General features: G+C 32.3%; 1 protein-coding gene across 1 annotated transcript; it reads right to left on the reverse strand.

The window, feature by feature from the left end:
* Positions 1 to 11606: 11606 nt before the first annotated feature.
* LOC127720409 (uncharacterized) lies at positions 11607 to 15354 on the reverse strand. Its single transcript, XM_052226983.1, has 2 exons — positions 15311 to 15354; positions 11607 to 13450 (listed from the first exon to the last, which is right to left on the reverse strand). The coding sequence occupies exon 2, from the start codon at positions 13379 to 13381 to the stop codon at positions 11690 to 11692; it is 1692 nt and encodes a 563-aa protein (XP_052082943.1). The 5' UTR covers positions 13382 to 13450; positions 15311 to 15354; the 3' UTR covers positions 11607 to 11689.
* Positions 15355 to 16582: the final 1228 nt, after the last annotated feature.

Genomic DNA, 16582 nt, shown 5'->3' on the forward strand with positions numbered 1-16582 from the left:
ATAAATATAATACAAATAACTTTTATTTGCTATTTATTATCAATTCCAAGTTCACTATCCACAGCGGTCACTGATATATTATATTAGTAAATAGCAAAATATAATATATCAGTGACCGCTGTGGATAGTAAACTTGGAATTGATAATAAATAGCAAATAAAAGTTATTTGTATTATATTTATGTTCGTATAATACAGAAAAACGCGAAAAATAATTGAAATTAATAGAAAACAAAAAAATAACGGATTTTGAAAAAAGGGGGAGGGCTAAAAAAAATTGTCCTAGGTAATCAAGTCCATGACCATAATTTTACAAGAAAAGTGAGTCCCAGGATATATTTCCTAGCAAAATAAGTCCATAGCTAGTAAAATATGTCTGGCACTTATTTTCAAAGAAAATATTCAAAATTGTATCAAAAGTCTTCAGAAAATGACTAAATTATGAAAAAAATACTAGTAAAATAAATGACATGGACATTTTAACCTAGGAATAATAAGGACATGGACATGCATACCTAGGAAAATTTGTCTGAGGACATAAATAATTGATGTCGAACTAAAAATGCAAGTAAATTCCGTTACCATGGACTTTTTAAACTAATAAATTCTGTTACCATGGACTTTTTAAACTAGTAAATTCTGTTACCATGGACTTTTTAAACTAGCAATTTGTATCCACCCAGACACATTTTACCAGGACTAATTTATCTCTTACACAAGCATTTGTACAGAAATCAATACAAAATTAACAAACTTATTTCATTCATCTCCTAAGCTAGGATTAGTACAATTCATTCCAAATACGATTATATTTTATATAAATATGAAAAGGATTTGTATGATTGTCATTGAGACAACTCTACATCAGAGACCATGCATTTATATGACGTAGAAGTTAAAAACTATAGGTCACCGTACGGCCTTCAATAATGAACAAAACCAATACCGCATAGTAAGCTATACAAGGCAATTGTTTTACCATCCACAGCATTTGCGTTTATCCAGGATTTTGATGGGTTTTGTGTCTTCATTATTCTAATATACGTCAAAATAAAAAAAAAAGGAGATGTGGTATGATTGCCAATGAGACAACTATCCACCAAAGTTCAAATGAAGTGGATGTAAGCATTTATAAGCAACCGTAAGGCCTTCAACAATGAGAAAAACTATACCATAAGGTCGGCTATAAAAGGCCCCCACATGAAAATATAAAACAATTCAATTGAGAAAGCTAACGGCCTAATTTATAACAAAACATTTTACGAAAAACAAATATGACATACTTGAACCAACGACAACCACTGCATGAAAATTTGATTTTTATAGCTAGTTGCACGAAGAATATTGATTCGGAAATTTGGAATTAAAGCCTTGAGAATGTTAATAAGATTCGATTTTTCGATAACGGTGCCTTTTTTCTTGAATTTTTTTATCCTTCTGATATTTTCAACATGATGGGACCAAAAAAAAAAATAGCATTATACAAACGAAAAAGAATAATTTTTCAATTTTACTAATTTCAGAAGGTTTTTAAAAAATAAATCTAGTTTTGTTCAACTGGAATATACCTTTTTCACATTCCACTTACTGTATACCGTCTTTCAATATTCGATGAAATAATTTTTATATTACTATAATAGTTGCGATTGGACATGTAGCAACAAAAACCACATTATTTTTCAAATGCTGAAACAATAGATATTCTTACAAACACAAATAACACACCACATCTTACCATATGTAGTAGTTTCAAAATTTCGTGTATATGCTCTAGTATATTTCAAGCATAACCTTGAAATAAATGTTCGAGTCCACAGAGAAATTTTCATTTTAGTGGCGATAATGAAGAATTCAGCAACAAAAGTTAAAAATCAAAAATCTAAAATATGTCAATTTCAAATTGACCATAAGAAAAGAATTTCGATTAGGAATAGAATTCATAACAGCTAGGATGTAGAAACCTGAAAATTGATGGTAAGTTATACTGAAATGGGTATAACTTAATATGGATGTACTTAGGTCAGGTTTAGGAATTTTTGTCAGATGTTCGGACTCCTTGGATTTTTTCATACGATACAGGGTAAAATGTTTTGCCCAATAACACCCATTTTTATTTTCATACAAGACTTCAATAACTCATAAAAAGTCATTTACCAAAATTTAAGCAGATTCTAGATTTCTTATCTTTCGATTTGAGACCCAAATAATACCAATGCAAATATAAGGTAAAAGACCGATTCAGGCTTTCCCGCCATCTAAAAAAAAAAAATATCTCGAAAAGGAGCTCCATTACCTATCAATATTTTTAGCTTATTTTGTTCCTTAATTTATGCTCATTTGGGAGCCGCTGGTATTCAAACGTAATCGTGTGTGCCACTGGCTGTCGACAACAAAGATTTCACCCAATTACAGTATGTCAATGACCTCTCAAAAAAAAAAGAATTTTGCGTAACACATTTTATCGTATTTCTTTTAATTAGCCATTCAACAAAAGTTTTGTGCAAAAAAAAATAATAACAATTTTATAATCTCGATTACTTGATGATATCACCTCTGAAATTTGTAAACAAGTAATTATGTGTATCCCCATTGAAAGGTCCCTGGCATACTGTATTTACGTGAAGTCTTTGTTGTCGACAGCCAGTGACACACACGATCACCAGGTTTCTACATCCACGCTATTGTGATTTCTATTCTAGTAAAAAATCAAATTAAACATAATTAACATATCGAGCTATCAATTCCTTATCATAACATTGTTTCTTTTAATCGACAAAACATTTTTTTGTCATTTCTTCTCTGTGGAGTGCTAATTATAAACCTCCGAGTTAAACTTTGTCGGGAGGTAACTCTCATTAAATTCGCCTCAATTTTGCTTATGCTTTGTTCCCTAAGATTATTTCAGTGTCACATAAGAACTACTAGCACAACTTTTGTTTGAAAAAAATTCCATTCTTTTTAATCTGACTTCTAATGGATACAGTGAAAAGTCATCGATTCCTCAAAAGATTCTAAAACAAAATCGCATTTTATGAGGGTTAGGAAAAAGAAAAATAACAAAAATACCGAATTCCTAGGAAAATTCAAAACGGAAGGTCCCTAATCAAATGGCAAAATCAAGCCCTAACACATCAAACGAATGGATAACAATGGAAAAGCACCCTTTTCTGAAAAAAAATAATTATCCTTCACTTCAATCGTGTTTATATAAAGTTGATAGACACACATCTTCATTATGATAATCATTATGATCAATTGATTGATTTTTGGTGTTTAACGACATTTTGCGCACAATTAGCAATTTCCTGGCGACCAGAATTTTTTGGTGGAAGAAGCCAGAGAGCCCGGAGATACCAATCTACATTCGACAGGAAAGCTGACTACTTTAGTCAAGTAAGAATACATTAATCTCGGGTACAGAGACCATTATAAAATTTTCAAATGATTTATTGCTCAAAATGACTAACGAATACAATTCCTTGATATTCACCTTAACTTAAAATGGTCAAAAATGATATGTAAATTCCGCAGACTTTTGTTTTTCTATAAAAGTTTGAAAAACATAAATTGGTTGTATTTGATAGTGAATTTTCTAAGTGTGACTATCCATCTTCTTTTCATTAAGAATGCTCACCATACCTAATCTACGACCCAGGGTCAGCAATTTATGAAAGTTTGAAAACCGTGGCTTTCAAATATTCGGCTTTGAGCGTTCCTGATGAAAGTACGATCAGAAAAACGCCTCGGACGCATGGAATTTACAAAGTGTTGTTTTCGTTTTTTTACAGCACTGGGTCGATACCACTGCTGGTGGACTATCAGTTCCAGAGGATATCATCAGCTCATTAGTCAGTACTTCGGTAATGACATCATTTATAACAATCCTTTCTCAAAGTGTCGGTTTATTAATTTAAAATTATTAAGAAACTGCCTACGATAAAAGTTGACCTTAGATATATTTAGCTATTAATTTCAGGTGCTTGTTTGGTCATATTGTTCTTTAACTGTTTCGATTCTTATACATCATTGGCTTTCAAAGTTTAGGCTTTGAGCGTTCCTTGAAGGTAAATCCAGAAAATACTCATTAAAGTGTTAAGTGTTGTTTTCATTGTTTTCATTTTTTAAAAGATTGCCGGCCCATCTTTTATAGTTGTTTTAGTAGTATGGTATTTACATGCATTTTTATTACAAAGCATTGACTATTTTTCTACTCTTTATCCTTTTTTTTTGTAATCGATGAGATACTTACAAAGATAATAATATAGCTTATTTTAAGTATCTTCGATTTGGAAATTAAGGAGATGTCAGACATTTTGTACAAAATCTATGACCATATAATTGTTGAAAATTTGTAAAAAAAAAAAAAAACAAATACCCCAGTTGTCTCTCTTTGTATATACCTACATATAAAATGTTACTTTTCCATTAAAACAATTTAATATGAGGGTCTTGATGGGGGCGTTTAATTGCCGTATTCTTAACATTGTTAGAGCGTTTCCCTTTATCTTTAAAAATACCGCACATTCTGTTAAATTTTCGTGCGAATGATTTCCACTATTATTTATTTCTGTAATAAGATGAGTTTATTCTGTTCATTTCAATAATCATGGTTTTATTACCCAATTCCTTTATTTTCGCCTATCTTTATTCATGTGCACATAATTATTCACTATTCTTCATATGTTTTGCTATTTTTTCTCTATTATTTATTATTTAACCATTATTCTCTATTCTGTTAACAGCAGCGATATTAAATAAAAGAAAACAAAGACGGTCTATACATATTCATCTTGAGTAATCATTTACCAGGAATCACAGATCTGAAGGGCAGCGAGACATAAGATCATTAAAAGAACAAAATGTAAAGGTCCTCAAGTCCAAAACGTCTATAAGGAGTTTTCTCTAATTCTTCGTCAATTTATCCCTTTCTGCACCCATTGTATAAAAAAAATTTAATCAACGTGTGGTTCGTTTGATCTCAGTTCTTCATTGGTTAAAATCCGATTATGACGTCGAATTTTCTTGCTTTCCTCTGAATTTCCTATTGTGACGACATGAAAAAAGGCGACCATGCCTGATGACGTCACATAGAAAGAACACATCTTTTTGCAGATCATTCGAAAAGAAGGAATAAATTTGCCTGCGTATTGTTTGAAAATCATTAGAGAAACAGATTCCACCACCAAATCTCGTGTAATACGATATTTATCCACTCTCGACAGTTAAATTTTAAATATTTAAAACGCTCGGCGAGCCTCGCGTTTTAAATTTGAAAATTTAACTGTCGAGAGTGGATAAATATCGTATCACACTCGATGCAGTGGTAGAATCTATATGTAGCATTACATTTCGTGAACATATAACTTAAATAATTGTCCATAGCAGAAGCATTAACATCTTACAGTTGATAACCTTTGGAAGTAAAACAATTTTTTTCTTGTTTCAAATCGTGTCAAAGCTAGGACAATTAAGATTTTGAAATAATGTTTTTTTGTTAAGACTCCTTACGTGTTATACGTGTTATATCCCAGGGTTTGGATGGGGTTTACAGAATAGAGAATAATTGGCAAAAAGTGCCGAATACAAGGCAAAAAATAAAGGATGGAGAAAAATATGCAAACAAAAATAAAGAATCGAGATTAATTGGATATTAAAATATAAAGAACGGAGTACAATGGGCAAAGAAACAAATAACAGAGAAAAACAGACTAAAAAATTAAAAATAAAGAAACGAATAACGGATAAGTGTCCATAGCACACAATACATGATAACTAATTAATTTCAATTGTTGACTTGAATTAACTGTTAAATATCCATTTTATCTCTTAAATTATCTTGGTTTGATTATCATTAAAGTTTTTAAATGCTTAAAAAAGTGACAACGTGGGAAAATTCTATTTTGAATTGAGGAATGAAGATTCATAGATATTCTATATTCTAAGGTGTCAAAGTATAAAGATCAAAAACAAAAGATTATCAATCGAAGGCACCGTCGTACTAAAGTGTCACGCTACTTCATTGTCGTCTGCTATTTATCTAAAATTTGTTTGATCATGGTCATGACAAGGTTCCTTCTTATACAATTACAGTCAATAGGTGTAACCGATAAAACAATAACAATATTATCTGATAAATTATAAAACCTTTTTATTGAAAACGTCTTTTTAACAGAACTTGTAACTGTATATTATTTCACGATATATCAATAAAATATTTTCCCCTTTGTATATGCGGTTACCGTTACAATCCCAAAACTCGTATACAAATTTTCCCAACATATCGATTTCTCCTTTACTATAATGAATGAAGGTGGGTCTTCTTTAATTTCGAATTAAATAGATAGTGTCTCTGTGTCATTCAGGGGCGTAGCTGGACTAAAATAAAGTGCAATCATGACTATCGCCAAGCGGAGCGAGGCTAACTTCGCCGAGCGAAGCGAGGCAAAAAAATTTGTTTGAACCATTTTATGCAGAAAATGATAATTTTTCGGGCATTTTCCCAATATGCCATGCTTATGAAATTCACATCACTCCTTCAAGCCCAAACTCCTATTTTGTGAATACTTGTGGACTTTATAGTGATTCGGCAAGGGAGGCAGGGGCTATGGACCGCTCAAAGTCCCCAGCTGGTCCAGGGTAGCACCCTAGTTGGGGATCTAGGGCAGCACCCTAGACGGTGGTACAGGGAAGCGAATCCCCCGGAAGCTCCGGGCATATGAGTAATTACAGTGACTGCTTTGAACATGAAAAATACCCTATCTGTTTCTTACTATACCAGATTTTCATGAAGCGATAGTAAAATCTAGCGAGTTCCGTAAATTGCTGCTTGCTATTTTCAAATATAAAATAAATTTTATAAAACGGGAAGATCAGGAAGAGTCGACAACCGTCCGAAGCGTTAATCAATAGAAGGGCAATCAATGGACACATGCCAAACCCGGGAACAGATAAGACACAAAAGGACAAACAAAAACATTCAACATTGAAAAATAAATACAGATGAAAAACACGGACCCCGAAAAAAATGTGGCGACCGCCGGTGCTCCGGAAGGGTAAGCAGGTCCTGTTTCTTGCAAGACATCCGTAGTGTTTCTCACGAAGGTCATTTTCAAATCAAATCAGAGGTTTCTACGACAACGGCAGAAGGTAATTTGGTACACAGATACCCCAGGTGAATTAATAGTCTTTTGAACGAACGGACAATGGGAATACGAAATCGAACGGCCACTTTTAAGTCTTGACTTATAAGTAGAGGATATAAATCTAAGATGTTTTCAAGGTGATTGTATTAACCTATATTATCAAATGTTAATACTGCATGTAAGACTTAAAGTCAGGATAGTTTATATCCAAAGTCCACATATCTATTTTTTTCCAAAGCAAATGATCGCAGAACTCTCTCGGTGAGTCTGTCCTGTACCATGGTTGAACGGAGATAAGTTTTCAGTCGCCGTAATGCACTAAATAACCGTTCAGTAGTTGATATAGTTACTGGCATTGTAACTAGGAATTGAGAAGATTGCGAATATTGAAGGATATAGTTCCTTATATTATTCACTGCTAAAGACGACATCCGATATTTGTTACAAGTACAAACACCGCCCGACACGATAATCCGTAAAGACTAAAGACTTTTTAAAATTTATTTTTGTTGAATTTCTACACAATAACGCAGTCATCATCAACATATCGATAAAAAATATCGATGCTGTAGATCATCTCTATAACCCTGTACACCACAACGTACACTATTCCGTGACTTGTAGCTAACTAGCGAACAAATTAAAGATTGTTACATGGTATCAACGCTTGTACAGGACCACATCTTTCTAGAAGTAAAATTACATTGGTTGACTGCTGTCTTATTGTCGTTTATTTTTTCTTTAAATTTGTAGTAATAAAATTTGAAAATAGTTTTAAACTTATGAATGTATTTCTTCATTCAGTTGATAGTACTAAAGAATTATTACATATATGGAAATTGTACCTTGGAAGTACAATACAATTGTAGTACAAAACCGGTACTTTAAAATATAAGAACAAATCCAGTATTATAAAATTATGGTACTTAATTCATGTGGACAACATTATGGAAGAACTACATTATGCAACATTAGCTAGGTACATTTAAGTACCTTCAAGTTATTATACCGAAAAACCACACAATCAACTGTGTTTACAGGTAAACTCATGTAAACTCGTGTAATACTTGTGTATTTAACTATCATTTTCGAGCAGGATAAGTCTGTTTTATTTTGCACAATTACTTAGTATTGGAAATGTATACAGATGAAAATATAAAAATATAGCAAATCTAAAGATTAAAAGTAGTATGTAGTACGCCTGGATTCTGTTGACGGTAATGATGCTCAAAGAGAAAATAGGGAATCTGGTGAAAAACCTTTGCAATTATACTGAAGCGTATTAGGGACAAGAAAAAAAAATATCATTGAACTTTTTTTCAAAGTCAAGTCATAAAAGACCGAACCTTAAAATCCGTTACGAAACAGCGGTTCATTTTAAGGACATATTTCACGTTAATTTACCACGTCGTACGTCAGTCTTTTTTTACTGCTATTTTAGTGAATTCTATTCGAAAAGTAAACATACATTATTGAAGTTGAATGCTTTTTAAAATCAATTGATATGTCATTGGTTTAAGTATACATTAATAAATGTCATTATGTTAAAGATGGTCACGCGTGGACATAAAATGTACCACGGATCTATTCATCTTTACGTTGTTGACACGTGGCATGTTTTTACATGATATCATCTTTTCAATATATAGTTTTACCTATTTACGTTCAAAAATTCATTGACAAAGTCTTTTTCTTATACGAAAGAAATCATTTATCCATACAAGACTGAAACGAACATTTTAATTGGTCGTAGTTTTTTAATGCTTCAAAAATGATAATATCTGATACTTTGGTTTTGTTATGATATTTTGTTTGCTCTATGGATAGTTTTGTGTCGGGCGAAAAAAAGAAAAAAATGAACCCTACGAAATGTTGGTTTTTATCCTTTTTAGTATATGCTTGATAATATATTTGTTTTAGGAGATCAAGTAAAACCCCTAGCCGTTGGGGTTTGATTCTGTCCTACTTATAAGGATTTGTTTTGTTTTGTTTTTGTATTTTTATTTTTGTAATTTTTTGTTGTTGTTGTTGTTGTTTGTATTATAATCGTATTTGGCATTGGTATATGTGTTCTATCTTTATGGAAAATGTTTACAACTAAACTTTAGAAAATTCAACAAAAACTTGCGCAGAAGATATTTTTGATACAACGGTGTATTACTATTGCGTGCATTACCATTACATTTGCGCGCATTACCATTACATTTGCGCGCATTACCATTACATTTGCGCGGAAAAATCATTACGTTTGCGCACAACTTTTGATTAAATATGCGCGCATTTGTTTACAGGTAAACTCATGTAAACTCGTGTAATACTTGTTTAGTTAACTATCATTTTCGAGCAGGATAAGTCTGTTTTATTTTGCACAGTTACTTAGTATTTGAAATGTATACAGATGAAAATATAAAATATAGCAAATCTAAAGATTAAAAGTAGTCTGTAGTACGCCTGGCTTCTGTTGACGGTAATGATGCTCAAAGAGAAAATAGGGAATCTGGTAAAAAAACCTTTGCAATTATTTACGGTGCATCGCCAACTTAGGTGTTCTGTCGATACGGAAAGTAAATCCATCGTACGCTAATGTTTGTTCTCCCTATTTGTTTCTGACAAATGAAACTCCATGTTTGTGTCTTGATGCAACATTACAAACTGACTTACATTATTTTTTAAAGCGATCACTTTTCGATAAAATTAAGATAGAGAAAAAGAGAATAATATTTACTCTGAAATATTCAAAATTAAGTTACATATTAAAGAAAAGATGTGGTATGATTGCCCATGAGACAACTCACCACAAGAGACAAAATGACACAGAAATTAACCACTATAGGTCACCGTACGGCCTTCATCAATGAGCAAACCCCATACCGCATAGTCAGCTTTAAAAGACATGTATGTCTTAAGCTATTACGGGATTTCTCATGATCATTTTACTTTTTTAGGAATTCAAATTGAAAATATATAATTTAAATTTACAAATATTTTCAAAATTCATAATAACTATAGTCATGTTTATTATGCGTTTTTCATTATTTTTACCTGCATTACCTGTGATGGAATGTGCGCAAAAGTCACCAAAAGCTGCGCGCCAATGTAAAATAATTTAATCACAAAATCCCAAAATGCGCGCAAATGTAATGCCCATTGAAATTGAAGTTGGATTTTTTAAGACATATAATTCATCATGGTATAGTGATAGGAACGTGACGAGATTTCTTTTTATCAATATATGTATATATACTGAATATATGTATATATATATTGTATTCAGTTTATATATACAGAAAGATATATGATAAGAATATCTCGTCTCTTACCTGTGATAACAGTGTGGGATATTTCGTATACGAATTACTATGAAAGATACTTAGTAACTCTAAGCATGATCTTTCGGAAAAATGCCATTACTATTTATACGAACTGCTCAACATAAAGCCTTTAGATTAAAAGGAATAAATAAACAATTCTTAAGGTCACTATATATATATATATATATATAATAATTTAATAAAGTAAGAGTATCCAACTGAACTGCTTCACCCTTCCGGAGCACCTGAGATCAGTACACTGTTTGGAGGAGTACGTGTTGCTCAGTATTTGGTTTTCTATGTTGTATTTTGAATACTGTTGTTTGTCTTATGGTCATTTTTTTTTTTGCCACGGCATTGTCAGTTCCATTAACTAATAAGCTTGAATGTCCTCTTTGTATCTTTCGCATCTTTCTTTCATATATACACTCGATGCCGCAAAATCGGATTGGATTACTTCGATGTATAATATTCAATATAATGATTGCTAACTTTTTAATTACCAGAGGAGTCCTAATAGAATGGCTATCACGAATTAAGCACTTTTGTGAGTTGTAACGTATAATACTTAAATGTGGAAAGTCGTGGGTTCGGTATACGGATTTTTTTAGTGTTAGGGCTTACAAGGAAACTATTAGACCAAAGTTTCTCACTCACAAAGTTAAAGTCCTCCCTTAGAATGTTTTACGAACAGTATCATTATTTGGTGATTAATGCAGGCTATATAGGATATATATGGTGGTTGACTGTTATGGAATATCAGGATCACAGATCACCATGATTTTTTTTTGTTTTTGTAGCCACAATCTTGTTCTTTTCTGGTTTACGGCATTACCAAATTTGATTTTTCACAGGATTTTGATAGTTAAGAGCAGCAGAGCAGGACACGCGAAACATCGGAACAGTAGTCATTAGTTTTCTTTCTTGTGTTTTCTGGACTAAATTGCAGTCATTATGTTTTGGCTAAAGTTTTGTCTGTAGGTATATCTTAATCTTTTCATTATGGTTGCCAACAGGGATTACCATTGACATGATGGTTTCTAGAAATTGAGACAAATTATCTTCATGAGAACCCTTCCATGAATTATCGCTTTGTACACATTACTTATTAGTGTATCTTCTATATCATATTTATTATTTACTTGAATCAAATCAATAGTTCATGATAATTTATTTTCATTGTAAGATGTTTGAATCCTTTAATAAGTGTTACAATCCAATTGAAAGATAGTCTTGTTTAGTGTGAAATGTCAAATAAGAAAGCTTTTGCTTCTTCGTTTGCCACCAGAAGACGATTTTTTCTTTTGTTGCATTGTATGGCCCTTGGTCTTTTTAAGCCATTTGATTCAGAGAGGAGCTGCCTACTGTTAAGTCCATCTGGAGAAATAACTATAACATTATTGAGGTCTTTGTTTGTAACATACACGTTTCCCATGCCATCGACTGCTATGCCACTAGGCTTCTTTATGACAGTATCATCTTTAAAAGACCAGATTGTACTGCCTTCCATATCACAGCAGCTGATAGTATTTGTTGAGGGGTCACAAAAATAAAGTTTAGATTCAAATGACGTAAGTGATGTGTATTTTGATAAATTGATTTTGATTGTTGACAATATTTTGCCACTTTTGGTATCGATAGTTTGTATGTTCCGGTTCAAAGAATTAGATAACAATTTGCCATCACTAAATGTAATACTATAATAATAACATTCCGTTTTGATTTGTGTAACTTCCTTACTGTGTATATTTATGGACATGATGCTACATTCGCCACACTTTGGAGAAGTTACGACAACAGTTTCTTCATCCAAAGTTACTACATCAAATGCATAATTCGGTTTAAGTGATATGTTGTCAAAAGGTATGCCATTCGAAGTAAATACTGCTATAAAATCAGCAGTCCCACTGGGCGAGTAGTTACTAAAAACCATATTGCCATCTGGTAAAAAATCGCATCCAGATATTGAATTTGCTTTTGTATTTATGGTATTTAAAAGTTGGACAACAAGGTTATTAATTGATTTTGTATTTCCTGTGGTCTGTGCCTGTTTACCCTTTTGACTTTCAAGACAGAAATTTCCCGGAATCTTTTGCAGCTGAACCGATCCAAATTTACTGATAACATTAGAAAAACTAGTAATATTCTCATCCAACTCAAATGCAATTTCAACTTCATCCAAACTTCCATTTTCAACTAAAGACCGGAGGAAAGATTCATCTGCGATAATGTCAGAGGATAAATGCCTCAATCCTAGAAATGTTTGTAGATCAGATGCGTACTTTGTTATGTCTTCCATCTGTTTCTGTTTTCTGCCATTCTGTAACTTCTTCTCTTCTAAATATTTGAGTGTCAGCTGCACATCATTTTTAGTTTTATTTTCAAGTTTAGAAAGTTCCCCTTTCAGTTGTATCTCCAAAGTATCCAGGTGTTTGTTGACCTTTTCTCGAATCTCGCAAATGCGTTGTATAATGACACTACAGCAGTCTTCTGTACTGTTCTGATTAGATTTAATTTCTGCTATCATTTTATTAATGTTGGTGTCTAGATCTTCCAAAGACATGCGTACTTCATTGAATGATTCGGAAGTTTTAATGTTTTTCGCGATCTTATTTATTGATTTGATATCTTTACATTCGGAATGATCTTCAATGCAGATCAGACAAAGAGGTTTGTTATGATGTTGACAATACAGTTCGTACTTCTCTCTATGGTCCTCACATATGTTACCAATAGATAGAATCGTTGTCCGGAGTTCATCTAAGCTAGCAATCGGTATGGTCATATGATCCTCAGTTGTAGTCATTAAACTATGGCATTCCTTGCATTCTGTACAGAAGGCTTGGTTACATTCAGAACACCATTCTATACTCGGTTTTGAAATGTGCCGTTTGCTACAAACGGAACATAACTTGTGGTTGGAATCCATTATAACAAGCGCTACCAATTGCAGGAATGTCGTTGTTCATGGGTAGATCAACAATATACCATTTGAGATCTGGAAAATAAACCAAAGAAGTTACTTCGTATAATAATACAAGAATAAATTAGATATGAAAAATATGTTATCAACTTTTTTTCTAAGCGTTTCTGATGAAGGTAAATCTAGTATAGCACTTCGGAAGCGACACATTTTTAAAGTTTATGTTTATTTCTGGTATAGACCTATAAATCACTCATGAAAATTTTACAGAATATAATTGTCACCTACAATCGTCTGTACTATTTTAAATAAACAACTTGTTATCATTTAACTAATCAATCAGTTAAGATATATAAAGACCGGAGTAACACGTAAAGTTTTATTATGTTTAATTCTGAAATAATTTTTTTTAGAGCAATCTACAGAGTCCCGATAGGGACCTATACAGAGAAGTGCGACACTTGGTCAAGAAATTATGTACCAATCTAGTAAAATATATATCATCATAGATATTTCAACTGCCAGCATAAATCATCAATCGAAACTTCTAGTCTTGTCCACACTGTTACTTTACAAAGAATGGAAGGTTCCAAGGATGGCAAAAAAAATGATTTTTCACTACAGAAACAACATATGGATCATAGCTGGCTAGTTTAATGTAGTTAATTCTGTAGTTTTGACCAACACTTAGTCTTGTTAAGAAGGGATTTTTATGCATGGATTGTTTTCATTTTACTTTATCTGTTCTTGAAATGTAATTAAAAATGTAGTAGCTTTTAACTTTGACTTCCACTGGCGGTTCTTTTCAATTTCCCATCAGCATCAAAGGAACAAAACTTCCAGACCTAGGGGACATTCAAAATTCATAAGGTTAAAAGAAACTGACAACAATGCAAAAAACGAAAAAGGACGAAAAGACAAACACGTCCAGAAAACATTACATAGAAAACTGAAGACAGAGCAACAAAAACCCCAACAAAACCCGAGAGTGATCTCAGGTGCCCCTGAAGGGTAAACAGATCCTGCTAGACTTAGAAAAGGTTATGATATAGACAGTTTATGATCCATGTTTAAAAAGATATCATCAGATAAAATTCCACCCATACATTTATGGCTGTTCAAGTTATTCCCTTTTAGTTTTCGTGCACCAAAAGATATTTATAGTTTGAGAATTTTAAAATGTTTGGTCAGGAACAAACCTCAGGAATAAAACACATTAGCTACGCAAGGAATTTATATCATTTGGTTTTCATATGGGATATAAAGTTGATCAAACGTTTTTTTGATTTTATGAAAATCAGTATGCATTATTTAAAATGGCATATTTTGTTTGTTAGTTTCCTCAACATGCACAAGTTATTCATATTATATATTACAGTATATAATCTTTAAAACGTGAAAGCCCACATTTCTCTTTTGTGTACATGTTATATCTGTATATATATATGTATTCTACTTTCGATTTCTATAAATAAATACGTGATTGATATTTGTTCGGACTGACACAGTTTGAGAAGGTTTAAATAAGTAAATCGTCGATATAAAAATAAGAAGATGCAGTATGATTTCCAAAGAAACAACTAGGGACCAAAATGACGAAGAAGTTCAAAACTATAGTTCACCGTATGGCATTCAACAATGAGCAAAACCCATGCCTTATAGTAAGTCATAAAAGGCCCCGAAATGCAAATCTTCAGTTTAATAGCGGTTTTTGTGTTCGTGTTGCTCAATCTGTATTTTAAAAATATTGGATAGCATTGCAGTGTGGTTTTTTGTTTGTTTTTTTGTCTTTTTGGAAACGGTGCATGTTGTCCTTCTTTTCCTTATTCATCTCATAGTTTGTATCGTTTCCTATTAATATTTCTGTTTTTCATATATAAAAAGCAAATTTGCAGTGTTTGTCACATACTTACAATGCACTAGGTAATTAATTACCTTATTCAAAATAACTATCCAAAACAACCGGAAATAAAATCCTCACATGACAGCATATCTTAAAAACAGGGTTTAGCTTTCTAAAAAGCTTGTCTGACTTTAGCATCTCTTTTTAATTGCGAAGAGCAGTGCGTTGTTAGTTGTAAGTTCTTTTTTTTTTAAATGGAGCGTGCAGCAGAGAAGCAGCAAAACAATTACAAGTCTGATTTGATCGGGCCAGGAATCAAACTCAAAGGGCACGACCTCGAACTCTCGCAACCTATAGACAGATAGGAAAATCAGAAAACCTACTTATTAGTTCCAAATTTATACAAAAAGTAAAATGTAGGTTATTCGGAATTTTTTGGCCTTGCAAAAGTTTCTTTAACTCATTGCCCCAAAATGGATAATATTAGGTCTCAAAATTTGTAGTTTCCTTTTCTGTAATGCATGTCAAAAACAGTTTTGTATGTAATCAGCTTTGACACGACAAGCTGTTAAAGAAGTTGCTAACCTTACAATTACCACGATACAAATTGAATATACCGTAATGCAACGCAATGGAATCAACGAATCTAACGGTCTGACGCCTTGACATAACCTTTTGAAAAGTTTTTCTCATTTTAATCATACTTACAAATATGGTTTAAAAGGTATGGCTTGAATTAAAGAATTCACAACTTATTAAGTTATTTAATTGTGCAAAGAAGGTAAAACATTGAATATTCAAGGATTTCACAAAAAGGTGTTGTTGGGAGATAAAAAAATTACTTCTATTTTTTTGAAAGAACATTAGTATATATTCCAATTTGTCCCACCTAAATGTTTTCCCTTTGTGAAAATTCCAAAATTGGGAACAAAGACATTCATTGGAAAATGGAATGTTATGATCAGGAAAGAATTGAAATCGGAAATATTTCTTGATAGAGTATTGTAGGTATCAATTAAACGTTTTCTTTGATTTTTAAAATATCAAAAATTCAATTCTTACTATATCATTTTCAACAGAATCTTCAGGTGAGACTTCATCTAGGTATCAATCCCTTGTATTATACGTCTATGGTACAGACAACACTGTAACGAAAAGAAAAATTCGAAAAGACACAAGTTAACAGTCTTGTCTTGTCTATTTCATTTAGCGTCGGTATTCACCATATCAACACTATGTGTAATAATCTTTTTTTAAAAATGTAATTTTATTTTGGAAGGCATTTTATTAAACATAGAGTTGCAAGTGACCCACAAGTATAAACCGACATTTTATATCCACATAACAGCGCTGTCAAATAGCGG

The sequence above is a fragment of the Mytilus californianus genome, unplaced genomic scaffold (genome assembly GCF_021869535.1).
Source record: "Mytilus californianus isolate M0D057914Y unplaced genomic scaffold, xbMytCali1.0.p SCAF_11, whole genome shotgun sequence".
Taxonomy (NCBI): Eukaryota; Metazoa; Mollusca; class Bivalvia; order Mytilida; family Mytilidae; genus Mytilus; species Mytilus californianus.